The 18,576-nt window shown below is 40.2% G+C and overlaps 1 protein-coding gene across 3 annotated transcripts in view; it reads right to left on the bottom strand.

The window, feature by feature from the left end:
• Nucleotides 1–2,648: 2,648 nt before the first annotated feature.
• The window catches only part of NR3C1 (nuclear receptor subfamily 3 group C member 1), a 65,681-nt gene continuing 49,753 nt past the window's right edge, over nucleotides 2,649–18,576 (bottom strand). For 2 of the 3 annotated variants that reach the window (XM_038186599.2, XM_038186598.2), the window contains exons 6-9: nucleotides 17,526–17,670; nucleotides 10,990–11,120; nucleotides 7,962–8,119; nucleotides 2,649–7,046 (exon numbers count right to left, since the gene is read on the bottom strand). In XM_038186599.2, coding sequence (XP_038042527.1) covers nucleotides 6,894–7,046; nucleotides 7,962–8,119; nucleotides 10,990–11,120; nucleotides 17,526–17,670 — 587 coding nt within the window. In that variant the 3' untranslated portion in view covers nucleotides 2,649–6,893. Of the gene's footprint in view, nucleotides 7,047–7,961; nucleotides 8,139–10,989; nucleotides 11,121–17,525; nucleotides 17,671–18,576 lie in introns of those variants that run through there. The other variant, XM_072023305.1, reaches the window with a different exon arrangement.

Here is an 18,576-nt window from a genome sequence, read left to right as displayed (position 1 = left end):
AAGCGACGTCCCCTGTGAGCCCAAACCAGAAACCTCCCAGAAAGTGTTAGGGAAAAGGAGGGGAAAGAAAAGGCGAGGGCTGTGGGAGCTGCGGGGGGAGCGGACGCGGCTCTGGCAGCCGCCTGGGCTGGCTCCAGCTCCCCCCGCCCCGAGGCGCTTTCGGCTGCAGCTCCTGGTCCTTTACAGCCAGCCCCGTGGTCATGCCCACAGCACTTAATTGGGCACAATGGGTCACTTTTCTTCAGCACGTCTCACATCAAGCAGAAAGTATAACCCCTGTCCTATCGCATTAGCAACGCAATTAGCGGCCGCATTAAATGCTGCGTCAGCAGTTTCTCCTCAGTCTTTTCATGTGGTTTAATCTTGAATCAACAGAGCCTATAATTAGAAGGATTCCACTTACTTGTTATTTTTTAAACTTAAAGTTCCCTGTTGTGACCTCAGAGAATATCCTTAATTATGAATTGGAGCCGTGCCAGGCCTAGGAAGTATTGAACAGGACGATTTACCAGGCACCCCTCCGCCCCTTTCAGTTCTCAGCAGGTTTCCAGAGGCTGTGCCATGGGCGCAGGAGTTTGAGATCGAGGGACTGCTAATCCCCTTGGAGGAGCTCTCTGGTTCCCATTCCTCCCGTCACACCAATGAGTGGAATGCCTACACTTAGGGATTTATTTTAATTTGTGTACTATATAACATATCTCCAGGTCCATGGTGTATTGGCAACCCCAGCAGGGAAATGAGGCAGCCCTGTTCCTGCCTGGAGCTCATGGACCTGGCACCGAGGCCAAGGAAAAGGGCAAAGGCAGCACCCTGCGGGCAGCCCTAGGGGCAAGCAGAAAGTCAGGGTACTGGGGCTGGGACGTCTCAGATGACAGCACTGTAAAAAGGGCATTTAATGGCATCTTTGCCAATCCCTGCTCAAATGTCAACAGTTTATTGGAATAGCGTGAAAAAAAAAAAAAACAAAACAAAAAAAAAAAAAAACAAACACAAAACAGTCACCAGTTTCAGTCCCATGCTGGGTTTTGTCTGAATTTCCTGGAAGACGGATGCCCAGGAAAGCATCGCCCACCAGCACGGCGGGTGAGCAGCGCTGCCCCTTCCCCTGCACCCCGCCGGCAGCAGGGGGGCTCCGTCGGGGAGGGCACGCAGAGCCCCAGGGCCCTGGTGCTGGAGGGGCTCCGCTGGCAGCGCACAGCTCTGGGCTGATTTCAGACCCTGCTGGTGTGAGGAATCCGAAATGCCACGGGATGGAGCGGCTGTCAGGTAGAGCACGGGGACATTCGGTACCTGCCGTACTCTGCCACGAGGCGTGTTGGAGGCCGTGATGTGGTACTGGTCAGAAAGCAGTTATTTTATCTTAATATCTGACGTACCCGCTTAAAACATCTTTTCACAATTGTTATACAAATAAATGCGGTTATCATAAATCTTGTTCTTGTATCGCATCCAGCCCCGATCTACAGACGCGGAGCACGAAAAGAACCAAAGTGAAATTTATGTAAGCCTTTGTTTTAATTGCAAACAATTCAAACAAATCGTTCCCTGCTGGGAAGTTGGCATTTTATGTTGCAATTAAAGTAGATTTTATTATGGCACTAATCTCACACTGCGATCCAGTGGGGTAAAGGAGTGAGCTCTGCTGAGGAGAGAGGAATGCGCGGTGTTATTTCCTGATGGCTGAAGATGTGCTGCTTTTTAGAAGCTCGGTTTCAAGGCAGGAAGCAGATTTTAAGACAATGCTTTTTGTCCTGGGGGCTGGAGGTGCTCTGAACACCGAGCACAATGCACTTACACCAATCCACGGACTGAGAGAGGCGTTTTTCAGCCCCTGTGGTTCAGGGAATAATTCTTCACGGGTCTGGTCATGGCCTTCTGCTGGAGATGGTTGGCCCCACCGCACGGCCCCATCCCACTGGTGGGTCCCACAGGGATGCCCGCAGCAGCCCACCGAGCTCAGGCTGCACAGCCCAGAACACCTCGGGAGGCAGAGGGCAGGCATCGTGCACGGCCAACGTGGAGATGTAGTGTGAACACCTAACGCTTTGGTTATTTACAACCACAGAATACGCTTTTATCATTTTTTATTTGCCTTTTACCACTAACTTCTCAGCTGCCAGCACCTCCCTTAGTAAGGAGCTTCCATCAACACTCTGGCAAGTATCAAAACATTAAGGAACACTGGAGTAACAAAAGACATTTTAAATTAGTTTTAACTCTTTTTTTTTTTTTTTTTTTTCCTAAATACATCTAGTTTTGTTTTTCTTAGCTTAAAAGTCCTGGCCAGCTTATGCTCTTCGGTATGTGCACAAGTCCATTTGATTGGATGCACAGACCTGCTTTTGAGTTGATTTCATTAGAAAACTGTGGTAGTTTCACCTCCAGAAAATGGAAGTTATGAATTCAATGGCAAATTGGGCAAAATTCGGTAAATGTCAGTAATGAATTCTGATTAAAATGTTAATCTGAACTTAATTACCAGAAACTCTCTCACTACAGAACTTAACTACAGCAGCAATTAGCTTTAGTATAAATAATTTTTGCATGTGACGTGCATAATGAACACCACAGAGATGAACTGATTCAGTCATCAGAAGCAATCTTTGTCAGGTACACAGCAAAAACTCTACAAAAGCATTTTGGAGCCATTTAATGAAAAAAGCAGAATTTTATTATATGGTTTCTGTCCATTATTCGGCATTGCTGTAAATGGCTCACATTTACTGCAACTTCTGTACAGATGTGTGGCTTTGTATTACCAGAACAGCAAATTTAAATGAAAAAATAAATGTTCAACAATTCCACACAAGCTTTTACAGTCCAACATTTCACTGAGTAGGTGAAAACTACAGACTTGTTACTACAGAATTATTCAGCATGAATAAAAAACTACAACTTTTATTTTTAAACAGGAGTCACTGGTTTAATTTTTATGTTGTTTAAAATTACTGTGATAAAAATAATGATTTTTTAATAATGCCATACACCGGTATGATATAGGATTTGTCCCCATTATATATCTTTTGTTTAATATACAAAATAGAGTAATGACACGCTGTTGACTCTATGCTGTTATGCAAGTTAGTTTGGAGGTGGGGGATATTTTCATACACACAGCCTTTCATCAGAAAACAAATGCCTCGCTGTTTTAAAGAGGCTCTATTCCTTTCCTGAAAATTTGGTTCCTATGTAACGTCGATGGCTCAGCAACACCTGGTTGCAGACTGGACTAAGGATAGAGCTTAACTAGCATATAATACATACAATCTTTTAAAAAAACTCACTCTGAAGGTATGACCCTGAAGTCCTCACCCATTGAAGTACGACTATGGGAAACAGGACTTAGCTGACATTCATCCAGGCACTTCCTCCTATTTTTGACCTTTCTTTGTGAAAATGGCAAGGTCATTCCTAAGCTTAAATTGGCACCGATTCCCAGCCTCCCTCCCTCCCTTCTTTCCAGTTGCAAAGCTCCTAATAAAATCTGAGATTTCCGGCATTGTTGCTTTGGGTGATAACCACGCTGCGCAAAATCTACAGTTTATCCCTCTCCAACCCCGTTCCCTGGCTTGTCCTATGTAAGGCCATTCCTATCGTTTTTCATGTGCAATGTACACCACGCAGCACGTATGTGTCCTGACCTGCCCACGGGTGTCCCTCGGTCAGATGCATGCACTATGTGATAAGGCACTGAAGAGACAGAAGTCACAATTCTCCCTGCTTTATCCAGAGTGCAGATACTACCCAGTGCTACAAGGACTACTGATACACACAACATGTACTTCTCACTGCTTACTAAAGCACTATACATATTTTTAATTGTGAAGTTTAAAACTTAACAGCATGTACAGCATGAACGCTTTCTCCTAACATCACAGTTTCCTTTTTTTCCTTAAACCCATAAACTAAAAATGAATATACAGGCACAGAGACCAAAAGGGGCAGAGAGCCTCTCTTCTCCTATGTTCTGCATTTCTCTCAAGATGATAATTTGTTCACGGTCACCGTAGTTACTTTTCTGCTGGCAAAGAGAAAACAAAAAGGTATCTTTGCGTATACAAATGCTAAAACCAGCGTTTGCACATGTGCACGTGCCCGCACACCCACGCCTGCACACGCACAAACTCACGCTTCCACACAAGCTCCAACTGAGCTCCCTGGGGATTAAAGTTTCTAAACATTCTCCAAGTAAGAAGAGTTTTCCTTTTAATTAAAGAACCCATCTGAAACCAAACAGTATGAAACTCCTATCTGTATCTCAAACAGGTCACGTAAGTATTTCCATTGAGTTGGGCTGAAAGGTATAATTGAAGTACTGAAGTTTACCTTAACTGTTACAAAATGTACATACTCTTTACAGATCATTCAAAGAGAAGAGAATGATTACTTTTTTTTTTTTATTAAAGATGATATTTTACTCCAAAGTACTGAATATAGTATCTTTTTAATAGGTATAACATTCAAAAAGATTTAAGAAAGGATGAAAATTTAGTTTCCTATTTCACTTGGAAACAAACTTTTGTTGAACAATAGAAATGTACTAGTGTATTGTGAACAACCTATGCTCTATATTTACATATTGCTGGTACCTGTATGCATATTATTGCCCAATTTTTCAAGCTGTTTTTGCTGTGGTACGTGAGGCTGTATATGAAATTAACCCCATATGTTCAGAGGTGTATGTATGTAGGCGCACATACGCATCTTGACGGCTTACATTTTTTGCAGCGGAGGTCTGATTTAGCAATGAAACATGAATGGTAACCAAACATACAGATAGGAGTCTTCCATCCAAGGTCCAACTTGAATTTTTACACAGTGATTCGATAAATGTAAATCCAACCCTAACAACATCCACTGAACACAGGTTTTCCTTCTGAACAGAGTATTTCTTTGGATACTAAATGTCAACGCCTTCAGTACTGCCTCCAGACAAACCACAACTTGTACGGGTTACCATTCAGCGTATTTGTGACCCCTACAAAAAATATAATTACATGTATCATGATAAAGCAATCTGTCATCTAAAAATCATCCTTATTATACACTATACAAGCTATTTTACAATCATTTAATAAATTGCTTTTAAAGCTGCAGTAGCCCTTCCCTTCTTTTCTCAGATCAGCGAATATACCGATTATACATATTTGAAACTATAACTAAATATAAAAATATATTAGGTTTTGTATTTTATCAGATGATTTTTCTCATTTCTATTACACAAATAATCTGGCCACTTTGAGTAAAAATCAAATTTTAGAGTGGCTTAGTAAATATTTAAATTTTGAGATACAGAAAATTGTTAAGGTGCACATAGAAAAGGCTACTACAGCTTCTAAACGTTTTAAAATATAGCTATCAATGGCAACAAGGAGAAATTCACAAGACCTATGGTAAATTTATGGCACGCTAGTAATCTGATATGAATGGATGCAGCCTTACAAAGACAACGTTCGACGTACAACTCTAAGACCACGAAATCAGTAGCGGAGTTTTCCTGCTCTCCAGGAAAGAGGATGGACCAGTTCAGTGACAGGTGAAGATGTGAAAATGGGTCTCTAACCACGCGAGTTTGGAGTCTGTATATCCGGAGTTACAGTCAGTCAGCGCAGCTGCTCTGCTTTATGCTGCATGAAGGTAAACATCTCACTGAAGAAAGTAGTTCTAGAATCGATACAATAAAAACAGAACAAAACCAAACCACTGGGCATAATTACACGTCTGCCTCTTAAGTCACTGATAGTTTTCCATATATACCTGTATGATGATAGGTTTAAGTGTATAGAAAATGTGAGTTTCTCCGCACAGAAGTAAACTTTTCTTAAGCTATGCATATTTTCCTGAAAATTTCCTGATGGGCAGTCAGGACTGATCTTCTTGGCATCAATGCAGCCCATGACTCTTATAGTTATGGCTGTTGCATTATATGCAAAAAATCAGGCTTTTTTTTTAATATATAAAATAACCTGCTCATTTACATCCAGTTAGGACTGGGTTGATTTTCTATGAATCTGCATATCCAACGCTTTTGCACATATACCAAAAGTATTTGTTTCATTCGCATCTATTGAATAAAATCTATTGATTTTAGAGTGTTCTCCCACCCACCCTGGCCCTTAAAAAATGCCAAATTTTTTATGGTCACTTTGACAGTTGAAAGCTATTAGGTTAGAAAAGCCCAACCCATTTTCACATGAATATACTCAAGGATTAATGTCTAGAGGTCATTTAGGAAAGCTACGAGCTGCCCCACCTTAAAAAACCAGCTGTACAATAGGCATCTTGAAGTATTACAAAAAAATTATGTAAGAAAAAATGAACAAGCCTAGTTCACGGTATATAAAGTTAAAGGAAATTGCTAAAACCAGACAGTAATAGCTATAAAAGGCACAACTTCCCTTTTCTGATATACACTTGTAAACTTTCTTCAGGTTACATGCATAAACCAAAATGCTACCTTAACTTTAAAAAAAAAAAAAAAAAAAAAAAGAAAATCCAAAACACTTTACTAAAAAAAAAAAAAAAGCCTAGAAAATTGTCTCCAGCCAACTGCAGAAATTAATTAGCAGAATGTTCATAACACAGCCTCAGATCTTGTCACCGGTGGTTTTGATGCATCCATTGATGTTGCACAGGGGGAGAAATATAATTTCTGACAAATAAGATTTATTTTTCTTTCCTTTCTCCCCAGTTACGTATCAAATGTGAGAAATCCGCTGCTTCTATAGCCTAAATCTTGGCCCTCTGTAAACCACATGTAGTGCATAATTACAAAAAGAAACACCGCTGCAAGGACAAAATTAACAAGTCTGATAGGTTTTTTCTTTACAAAAAAAGCAAAAAAAAGCTATCATTTGACGTTTTCTTAAGGCAACCCTTTTGTATTAAGGCAGTCACTTTTGATGAAATAAAAGCTTCTTGATATTTCCATTTGAGTATTTTGGTATCTGATTGCTGATGATTTCTGCCAACATTTCTGGGAACTCAATACTCATGGATTTATCCAAAAATGTCTGGAAGCAAAAGCTCAGAAGATTTTCAACCACCTACGAGTGATAAAGCAAAGAATTACTTTCACACGAATGCATACAGAAGCACTATTAACCTACATCCTTCCTTCTTGCTATCTGCTGCCAGCGTGGTATCTGTTCCGCCACATGCCCCAAGTACTCCTCACGCCTGCAGATAACGCTTGCAGTGCAGGGCAGGCAAGTTCACTTATCCTCAGCTTAATTACTAAGTCTTCTAAATGCCATTCTAATACACAACAAGTGAATAGATCGTGCAAGGTCTTTACAAACACTGAAGACATTTTGTATCAATTCCCATTTTAGCATATAAATTACATATATTTGGATATCTAAACATCATCTTTCCAGGTGTTAGGTAAACTAATAGGAAAAAAATGATGTTTTCAAGTTTCCTTTACCTTATCCAGCTTAAACATTACTTGGATTACTTTGTACTATGCACAGTTCAGAGTACATGCTGCAAAAGGGAACAGCCTGAATTCTGAAATTCCTTGCAAAAGCAGACCATTACTAAAATAGCACTAATGCATTATTTTAATGTAATTTCAAACACTTCCCTAGATTCCTGAATAGCCTGCTTTGAGCTAATCCTGCTTTTAAACATTAACATAAATATCTCCCCTACTATTCCAAAATAACTTAAAATTCCAGAGTTTCTCCATTTTAAAGCAACAACATTTTTAAAAACTGCATTTTAAATTAAAGTTATATAAATTATAGAATTAATTGCCACCGAGTCCACTGCAAAGGTGCTCTGGAAGCACAAAGTTCACCTTTTTCCATTGGGCTAGTTAGACATCGGGAGAGCAGCACCACCTCCATCCTCCCAGTCCCCATATTTATTGTTTAAATGAAACATGTACAGGAGATTCCTGCCATATACCCAGACTATTTATCTGGAACGTTTACAGCATTCATTTGAGAACTTACATCATGCATAGAGTCCAACAGTTTAGTCAGTTGATAAAATCGCTGCCAGTTCTGGCTCGAGTTCCCTTCTCTTTTCACTATGGCCTTTCCCAGCTCTTTAATGTATGTCATACGAATTTCTTCAAACAAAGATTGGCTCTTCAGGCCTTCCTTAGGAACTGTAACATTGACATGAACCTTTAAGACATATAATACCTATGAACTGCATCATTATTTAAGCTCTTTTACATTAGATATACAAAAATGACCAAACGAAAAAGGACTAAGTTTTCATTTACGAAATGAAATGGCAGCTGAGAGACGAGGAAAAAAAAGAGAGGCAACTGAGACAGATGACTTGTTGAACAAACAGCACCAGACTGCTGGCAAAAGAAAAATAGTAATAAAAAATAACAGGTAACCTAAAAACAAATAAAGAGAAGAGAACCAGAGCAGAGAGGTAACACCACCAGGGCCTGGAATAGCCCTGACAAAGAAGCACCGGGGCTGGGGATTCCTGTTCTCACCATGTGGGAAGCTGTGGGGACCAAGGAGTGGGGACCAAGGAGTGGGGACCAAGGAGTGGGGACCAAGGAGCGGATTCAGTCAATTCAAGTCAAGGTTAAGCCCCCGTGCCTACGTGCTCCTACTGTGCAGGTCTTTCTATAGGCAAGGACAAGCAAACTGCAAATGCATCAGGATGCATCAGGCGCAGGGACTCGAGTGGCCCTCAAAGTGCTGGCTTTGAAGCCTTTGATCACCTTGGTGAAGCGAATGAAAAGAGCTACAGGGAGAGGAGGAAACAGACAAAATAGACTGAAAGGAAAAGGGGAGAAAAGAGTGGAAAGGGGCCACTAAAGCAGAATCCCTTCCTCAGAAACTATGACCCTCGCTGCACTGTCAGCATCTGTTCAACGTTGCTCTGAAGTATTTTATCTGCCCGGCCTACACAGAAGATGACAACGTGTCACTGCCAGCAGTTCCTTCCCGAATTTATATGGAAAAGGTCTGCGAGGTACATTGGTGTGTGAGCTGTGTGCCTACACCTGCACGGAACTCCTGTTTTACTCCTCTTCTCTTGAGAAACACGTACAGTAAAAAAAATCAGAATTGTGAAGTCATGGATTTAAAAAGCTCCAAATTTCAGCTGTTCAGCTTTCAGAAGTGCCGCAGTGTACCCCTTACACAACATGTGTACTTGGGAAGAAATGTGAGAACGCATTGTCCTTCAACGTAAATACAACAAAGCAGCCTTCTGCTGGTCAGTGCCAGCTCTCGTCATACATTACTTGTGAATGGGCTCGATTCTGCTAACGTAGCTCCCTTCCCACTTCGGACATGGAAATTCCTTTAAGGAAATTTCCAATTCCTGTAGGAAAGTTGGCCTGCCTTACATCCAGAACACTTGAGGAATTTTTGGGAGAGATTTTAAAAACTGCTTTAAATCTTCCGTTTGAGCGAAGTTTCAAGCTCTTACAAAACCCACAGCAGCACTGTGAAAAGTTTCTTTTCAAAAGAACCTTTGTCCCAGCTCGGGGCTTGGCACGCGGAGCTTGGCCGGGTCGCTGCCAGGCCGCCGAGGTGAAGGGCCCGGGAGCGCTGCCGCCGGCTCCGGCAGCACAGGAGGTGCTAACGCAGCACCTCGCTTCCACACACAGCACGCTGCTGCCCAGTTAGCACCCAGCGGCTCCCAGCACAGAGAGGGCTGGTTACTGGATCCTCCTGCTTTCAGGAGGTAAAAGCCCAAAGCTACCAGTGCTTTGTGTACAGGAATTAATGCCTGTTACTCCTTGTGAACATCCCTTATATGTTTCTGTAAATACAAACATTTCTTATAAAGACAAGGAACATTTGAGCCCTTGGTGCTATTCAAGCTTCTAAAAATATTTATTTTTAATCATGTAAAAGTATTGTGCTGAAAAATCTTCTCTTGCATTGTTGCTTTTACTGGATGCTTTCAAGGCACACTCCCATACCTGCCATTATATTCAAAAAATAAATGATTTTTTTTTTTTTTTTTTTTTTAAAAATTCTGTCTAACAGAAGTGAAGGCTCCAGGAAAACTACAGTCACCACCTTAAATGAAGCTTTCTCAGCCCTCTGGCTGAGCAGTCCCCATGCAGTGCAGACAGGCACACGGCTTCAGCTGTTCAGACAGCCCGAAGCGTGCAAGACACGGCCGTCGGCTCGTGCCTACCCCTATGCACACACACACGAGTCTCAGCACTGAGGTCTTTGGATTGCAGCTGAGCCAGGGTTAAAGCTGAGGCTCATCAGGGAGTCACAACAATACAGTGCATGAAGAGGAGAAAGAATCACCAGGTACTAATGAATATGAGCACGAAGTAGAAATAACACTGTAAAAATATTTACATAGTGCTTCTATTAGAGCTTTTCTGTATGGTCTAGGAAGGGACTATTTTGGTGCTTGACTTTGACCTCTCATGCAATACAGTCAAAATATTTTTTTTTAACTTGTTTTCACTATAGCTCATCTGACTGGAAGGCATATAAAGCACCATGCAGTACATTATATAAATGGCTTAGATATCTACCATAAATCCACTGCTTACTTTTTAGATACAGGTACAAAGTTGCATTTCACAATTATTGTAATATAAAACATACTTGTATTTAACAATTTTTAAATACCTTCTGGGACAGTTCAGTAACTTTTTTTTTGGGAGGAATCTGCTTCACTGGATCAGAACTTGCTCATAGATTTATTTAGTTATTTTTAAATGAGCATGAAGTCATAGCTTTGCCCACTTCTTTGCATCCTGGACTGCTCAGCTAGTCTCTGGTTTAGGCCTCTCTGTTGGAGTTGCAAAGCTTTGAATACCATCTATAATATCCTACCATGAATGTCTTGTATTTGCTAGAAGCAGAACCTTCTTCAGTAACCCTATAAGGTGAGGTGCCAAGCAGAACATTTTGATTTTAATTTGCTATCAGATACCCGACATAGTACAAAACTACACACACACATTTCATGGCACTGGCAAGTGAAAGTTACATCGTCCACATAGGTATTTAACTATTCACCTACTTGTAGAGAGGAGAAGCAACGTTTTCATACAGAGATACTCTTCGTAGGAGACTTGAAGCCGTGATAGCTCTCGGGCAACCATAAGCATATGTTTGCATTGTTCGTACATACAGGGTAGATTCATTCTCTGCCTGAGAAATAAGCAGAAAAAAATAGATTTAGAATTTTGAGATGCCTACACACTGAACTAAGTTTCTCCATGCTTCATTCAAAAGTGGTGGGGGTTGCAGCTGCAGATGTCAAGCTAAGTACTTTTATCTGTCCTATAGCAAAAGAATCTCCAGTTTTCTCCAGGGAACTCTCATGAGTGAGAGGTGCTCCAGCCCCTCGAGCATCTCTGTGGCCCTTCTTCTGGACACGATCTAACAGATCAACATCCTTCAACATCTCCTGTTCAATACTACAATCTAAACAAAGAAACAAACCAAACGGAATCCAAGAATATTGAATCCAAGTATAAGAAAAAAATGCTTTTGGAATTATTTCCTCCAAAGTTGCTATCATTTTTCAGTTCTCCTTTCCTTACCCCTGCAAGAGCTGGCACATATAATAAAATGTGTAACAGAACCTTACAAGCATGCTGGAAAGCATCTTGAGAAACCCTAAGTCAAAACAAGAAACATGTACCTTTCTCAAGGGGCAAAAACCTAAGAATAATAAGAATTCAGAATGGTTTTCAAAAAGAGAGAAATAAAAGCCATTTACACCATATTAAAGCCAAGCATAAGTCTAGAATACCCGTCATGTCCAGAGGAAGGCAAGCTGCTGAACACTGCCTTTGGAAAGGTGGCAGGACTGCTTGCAGCAGTACCCACAGCTCCACACACGTACCTACAGCCCTGGCCTCAAACACCCGCGTTGTGTGGGGCTTCGACAACCAAGGAGGCACAGGAGGGCACAAAGCGCTCACAAGACAACGCGTGAGGCAGGAGTGGTCAGCTGTAGGGTACTTGACACAAGGCCACGAGCTTACAGCAGTTGGCTGTTTGTAAACCATCTGCTAACCCCTTTGGGTTGTACCAGAGGGCATCGCACAGATTTCCAGTTGGGTAATTCAAACACATTCCATGTCAGGGCTCAGCAGTTCTCCTCATGTAAAAGTATTACCATTTCTAGGCAAAAGGTTAGAATAAATATTTTGAAATGGGTCAGCCTGTCATTTATTTCCATCTGCTGTAAACATAATCATCGCCGCATGTCTGAGAATCTATATGACGACATTTGGGGCAGATTTTTGGTAATAACAAGCCTATGCAAATGGCAGTCCCCAAAAAATGAGAGCAAAACACAGCACGGCTGCCTGCGGGCAGGTCTGAGCCCGAGCACCCGGGGGGCTGCCTGCGGGGACAGAGGGAAGAGGCCTTGAAAAAAAGTCGAGCCTTGAGCAGCTGGCTAATGGCAGATTATCATTTCGGTAGTGATCCTGCCCCAGTGACTGCAAACCTAGGCTGATTTGAAACGCTAATCTTTGAAAGTATCTAATCTTCCCCTGCCTTTGTAAATAGAAAACAAGATGCGAGTCGGGCATTAGGTTTGGGATGAATGAGACCCATGTAATTTACACTTCGCGTCCATATGCATGTGTGTGGGATGTGTGCTGATAAAAGCATGTCGTTTTCAACACTGCTGAATCATTCAGTACAGCCCAGTCTATAGAGGGAAAAAATGAGCAACTGAGCTGCTGGTATTCTGAAAAATCGGACAATACAGATTTCACAGAATTCCTTACAAAAGAATGTTCAAAAAATTCTGGGAATAAGAGAACTGATTAAACTTTGCTTATAAAACTGTAATTAATGGTTATTTTCTTTCTGTTCAAATAAGGCAAATACAGGTATTTGGTATGGCATGTAATTTTATAAGGACAGGTGTGATCAAGCAGTTGACCTCAAATCTAAGAACAGCAAAGAGCTAAGATGACGGGTGATGTAAACATAATCAAATTCCTAAAACATGTAACTTTCAAAAACTTCTTTCTAAAGCTAGGCCACGATGAAAAGACATTTGCTACTTGATGAACGCAACTGTGCATTCCTCATACATGTGACACGAGTGGAGGCTCTGAGCTGATGGAGTCCTAGTGCCAACTGCACTCAAAGTGTGTTCTGAGTCACAGGGCACGGAAAACATTTACACACAGCTACAAAATCCCAGGTTTTTACAGTCTCCAAATACTCAGCGATGGCCTGAAGCCTAGGATTTATTGAGCTGCCAACTTTTCAACAACTTGTATCAAGGTTTTATATATATAAAATATAATACATAATACATAGAAACTGCCATCTTGTATGAACACACCTAAAAGAAACACTTCTCCTGTTTTGAAACATAAAATGTGAGTTCACTGGCTATTCACACACGAATGCATTGAAGCATATTGTTTCTACCCAGAAATGCGAATTTAAACTATTTTCCAAAGTCTTAAACTAACTTAAAATACATTTTTGCCCCCTGCCTTAAGAGCCCAGTAACATTTTTCCCACCTTATCGATTGGGAGATGAAAGCCTGTCAATGGCTGCTTTGCAGTGTTTTCCCTGTGCAGAGCTGGGGAAGGAAATGCCAATTTTACACCCCGGAGGCCTCAGGTGCAGCTATGGGATTGGGATTCAGCAGCAGCTTTTCTACTGACTGAAGTGGGAGGCGGAGGCAGCAGTCACTGCCACCCAACAGATGGGTTGTCCAGAAAGGAACACCAAATGCTTCCCCTTCTCCTGCCCTGCTTTACCAGCACCAGCTCAGGCGTCCTTTATCCCATTCCCTCCGTCACTGCTAACACTGGAACCGGCCGGGTCAGCCACTGCCACCCTCCCTGCCTCCTCTGATGGGCATCTGCGAGTTGGAGTTGAGGAAAGAGGGCGGCTTTTATCTCAAGGCTCTGATTAACTGGAATAGTGACTACTTCAGACAGATCAGAGGAAGGAAGGATGACAAACTGACTTAGAGTCTTGCAGAAATGACAGCTGCATCATCAGAAGCTCATCTTTTCTGTTTTCTTTTTCTTTTTCAGTTTTGCAAACATGCATGTTAAAAGCTTCATTGTACAGGTTCAAGCATAAGTGCATGAAATGGAAACATTGCTACAGACACATGCGTGAACCCTTCTGCACACACCAAATGCTATAGGAATTATTTTTGGGGTGAAATGCAGGCTAGGTATACTAAAACAGTAATTACAGATTTAAATACGCACAATTCCATATACTCAGTGAGATATTTATTAGTTATAGCATAATGTGATAATTTTTTTTTTTGTAGTGTGAACTCAAATTATTCAACAATTAAAAACCCATTCATGTTGTTGCTACTCTGCAAGGCTGAAATGATGCAGGTCTGCACGAGGCCTCAGGTCAGGCCTGGAGGTTGTTGCCAACTTCTCAGCTTCTTTATACTTCCATTTAAGAAAAAGAAGTACATCATCAATTTTAAGGCTGAAGCTACAGACCACCTCTTGGGAATTACTCTATTCAAATAAAACACAAATACAGACATCATTTTGTTCCAACCCTCAACTGAAACAATGCTTTGAAACTGGAATTAATAGATATGAAGCCAGAACAAATCCTTAGTTACAAATAAAAATGCAGAAGTGTCATTTGCAGATCTTGAAAATTACAAGTTTGAACAACTTATACTTCTTTATCTGCATGCACAGATCTGAAGCTACTGAGCACAAAGCAAAGGTGTGATACAGACACCTTCAGTTAACTGTGAAAATGACCTTGATACTAAATTTCAGGAAAAAAAAGGATTCTGATGCATCTGTTACACACAAAACCTATGCCTAACTGTATTTATTACAACAAAGCTTTAAAAGGAGAACTTGTTTCCCAGTTATTCCAGGCAATTCACCACAGTACTGTTAAATATTACGATTGCTTTTAGCTTTATCAAACAATAGAGCTGTTTTGACTTTCAGAGGATGCTACTTTGCCTATTTCAGTTAAGATGCTCAATGGGTTTTAACAAACATCTAATTCTTACATCACATGGAGCTATCTTATTCCTCTACCTTGGACCTGCTTCTAGAATATCTGAAATAGTTAAAGAAGAGCTTAGAGGCTTGGAGGGCAGCAAGGGGGTGGGCTGTGTGAAAGATGACTGTGATGCATCTCAGAAAACAGCACTGAGTAAATTCCTGCGTGGTTTTTAGGAAATGTTATGTACCAAAGTACTATTTTTTCAATGATGTATTAAGCAGAAAGAGTGGACATACCTTCTCTGTGCATTTTTTTTTCTTGCTGTACATGATTGTACATGATGTCCCTCTTGCCCTACCCACTCCACTGTTTTAGATTTTAGCATCAGTCATGCTTCCCCCATGGCACTATCCTTCTGGATTTCCCACAGGTACTGTGCTTCTCCAACTTCTTGTAACTCATGTAGTGTTTTTATGCATTATTCATTAATTGTCATGTTTAACTCAGAGGTGGCTGTATTTTATTGAGGAGTACTACATAAAAAGTTATGACCAGAGAGTTTTATGGGCAACCTGTAGCACACTGGAGGAAGACTTAGAAGAAACTGTAGTTCTCTTAGTCAACATATTTTATTGAAAACAACTGTCATTTTAATAAACAGTTCATGTACCAGAACTCAAATAAATTTGAGAATTAACACTGACTATAATAGGATTATCCTTGCCTTTTTTTTTTTCAATAGTATTGGCACATACTTAAGTGTAAAGCTCTGTGGTTTTGACCAATTGGTAAAACCACAGGAGATCTCTGACTTGTAGCAAATTAGATGCTATCATGCTTAATAGTGAGAATATTAATTATTTTAATTGATTCCACCACGTGGAAGCTATTTTATTTCAGAGATACGTTGATCAAAGTTAGTGGAATATAAGCACACAGATGGGCGTACATTGCCCCCCCATCTTTTTTTTTAATATATAATTTTTGTAAGGAAATTATTTAAGCTTGTAAATATTTATCCAGGCTTGTATATGAAAAAGACATTAAAGTGAATAAATGAAAACAAAGAAGTAGTCTGAAATATAAATGGCTAATCACAAAGAAAACGCAAAGATTACTTTTCTCTTTTTCTTTTAAATGGAAAAAAGATTCGGGAGCTCATGTATTGAAGTACAATAGGAACAAAAATATTATGACTACTGCCTCCAAACATGCCAAAGGGGCTAGCATTACCTGCAAAGACAGGAAAATTGAGACATGAGTAACACCTTGTCACCTGCATCTCTTCAAATTACTGTCAGTGAAATTGTCATGGTGATGAAGTTTTGTGATCGTATGAGCCAAAGGTTCTGCACAGTTGAATTTAATAGTTTGTCCCCACCAATGGACAATATCATTTCACGAAAAAAGAATGGCAAATCCATAGTAACAGCATCATATTAATTGGAATCGGCAGATGGGCAAACCATAATTAGAACGGCTCTGACCAGCAACCTCTAAGATTTACATCTACAAAATAGTTTCAGCAATCAATTCAGAGTACAGACTAAATGTCTCAACAAACTTTATAGATACTGCTAGCATCACTGGAATTGCAAGACCTAAAGACCACTTGGAAAGTTTATTATAAACTGCTCAGACAGAGTTCTGCCTGTTGAAGAAACTGCTGTTTAAAAATAAAAAAAGAGTCAAAGGACACAATTGCTGAAATGGCTTCAAAGTAAAAACACAGCAAGAAAGTCCATCAGGACCAATGCAAGAGCACGTCCTAATGGGAGAGGGTTTGAGACAGAGCATTTGGTCTCCAGACTGAAAGACATAACCTAAACTGATCTGCTGTGCAGCTACACCTTTGGAAAGTAATATAACTCTGCATATTTCTGCACAAAGTGTTTATAGCCACTGCAACTCAAATTAAGCCTCCTATCCATCACCTCCACAGTCCTGAATTCCCTTTCAGTCCTCTACAACACAATTACCACACAACACCACTTTGAAAAACACAAGGAAGACAATGTTCAGTGTGAAAAAAAAAGATATCCAATTATTCTAGCAAATTCATCTTTTCTTGAAGACTGCTACCAAAGTTCAAAACCAAAACAAAACACACAAGTTTTTCCATCTGCAACCATGTCTTTTTAGTCAGATTTTAAACAGGCTCAGATATAAATGTTTAGCTGTTCAATAATTCAGTGGAACTAAAAGGACCATACTATTACTTTTATGCAACAAGCATACAGCACATTATGCAATTTGCAGAACTTATCTCTCCAACCCAGATAAATGTTCGGCTTCAACTTTGTTGGCTTGACTGAAATGAATGACTGTAAGGAATGGTGCAGAGACAGGCACAATATGGAACATTTCAGTACAAACATCTCCCACAAATATTCTGTATACAAATACACTTAATATCTAAAAGACTGCTCTTTCATTTGACCTATTTAAAAACTAAGCAATCTGCTGTAAGAAAAACAATGCTGCAAATGGCAAATTGATTTGTGATCTCTGCAACAGCTTGCTACCCAGTGATTCACCTCTCACGTACAAAACACAAAGACTGCGTGGATGCTAGTATTCCCCGATAAACGTAGAAAAATGACTCATGTCTTACTTACTCATTAATAATCAGATCTGGTGCAAAGCACAAGAGATTTCCATTTGATTGTTTGTATGATCTCCATCCTAAAGCAAAAGCCATTAGGAACATCCATGAGTACTGCAGAAGGGTCATTTGGTCATCCAGATGTAGATTTCTGAAACCTGAAAAAAAAAGTTGAGGTGTGATAGTATTGGTAGCAAGAAAGAAAAAATAAAAAAACAAACAAAAAAAACGAAAGTAACTCTGAAAAGGATGATGCTTATCATCAAAATGACTTCTGTACTACCAGTGCAGATCCCTACTTATAAAAGTGCATTTCATAATGATTTTTGTAAATGTGATGATGTAACCTGAAATGTAACCAGAAACAACAAGAAAATTGCTTGCAATATTCCAATTACCTGATTCAGCCAAGTATTTCTGTATTTTAGATTACATTTTTGGTGGAAGAAAAAAAAAAATAGAATAAAAGAGGTTCCTTATGTGAAAGTCTTGTTGAAGGAAAAAAATGCACTTTAAAAGGGGTGCAAACACCATTTTCCAACTCCCAAGGTTACATTCAAATATTTGCACATGTAGAAATTAAGCATTGCAACTGCAGGACTCAGATTACAGCTCCTGGGCAATATGACTACATACGCACCTCCAGAGGGTGAACACAACACTTCAGCACAAGTCAGGCTTGAGCTGGTTTACATATAGCTATTGACCATGCATAACAAACATTTAACACAACAACAGACAAAAGACTAACAGGAAGAGTTAACTCTTGAACCTTACATTATAAATTATACTGGCATCTACATCTATACATCTTCAAAATAAATTCTCAGCACCCATCTACCCAATGCACGCACACTGCAAGTACTGGATTCTTGCAGCCACGTTGTCAGCTACTTTCTGGATGGAGAGAGTACGGGATGGACAGTTTTTGATTGGTACTACAGGTGCGAGAAGGGGATGGAATATTACAAAAAGAAAACTCAGAATATGTGCAAGTGCTTATCTGAGACAGATGGTCAAAGAAATTACAGAAGACAAAAATATCTAACATTCTCTACAATTCA

This window comes from Anas platyrhynchos, chromosome 14, assembly GCF_047663525.1.
Source record: "Anas platyrhynchos isolate ZD024472 breed Pekin duck chromosome 14, IASCAAS_PekinDuck_T2T, whole genome shotgun sequence".
Lineage (NCBI taxonomy): Eukaryota > Metazoa > Chordata > Aves > Anseriformes > Anatidae > Anas > Anas platyrhynchos.
Note: the sequence above shows the minus strand (reverse complement) of the source record. Positions and strands in the feature narration are given on the sequence as shown.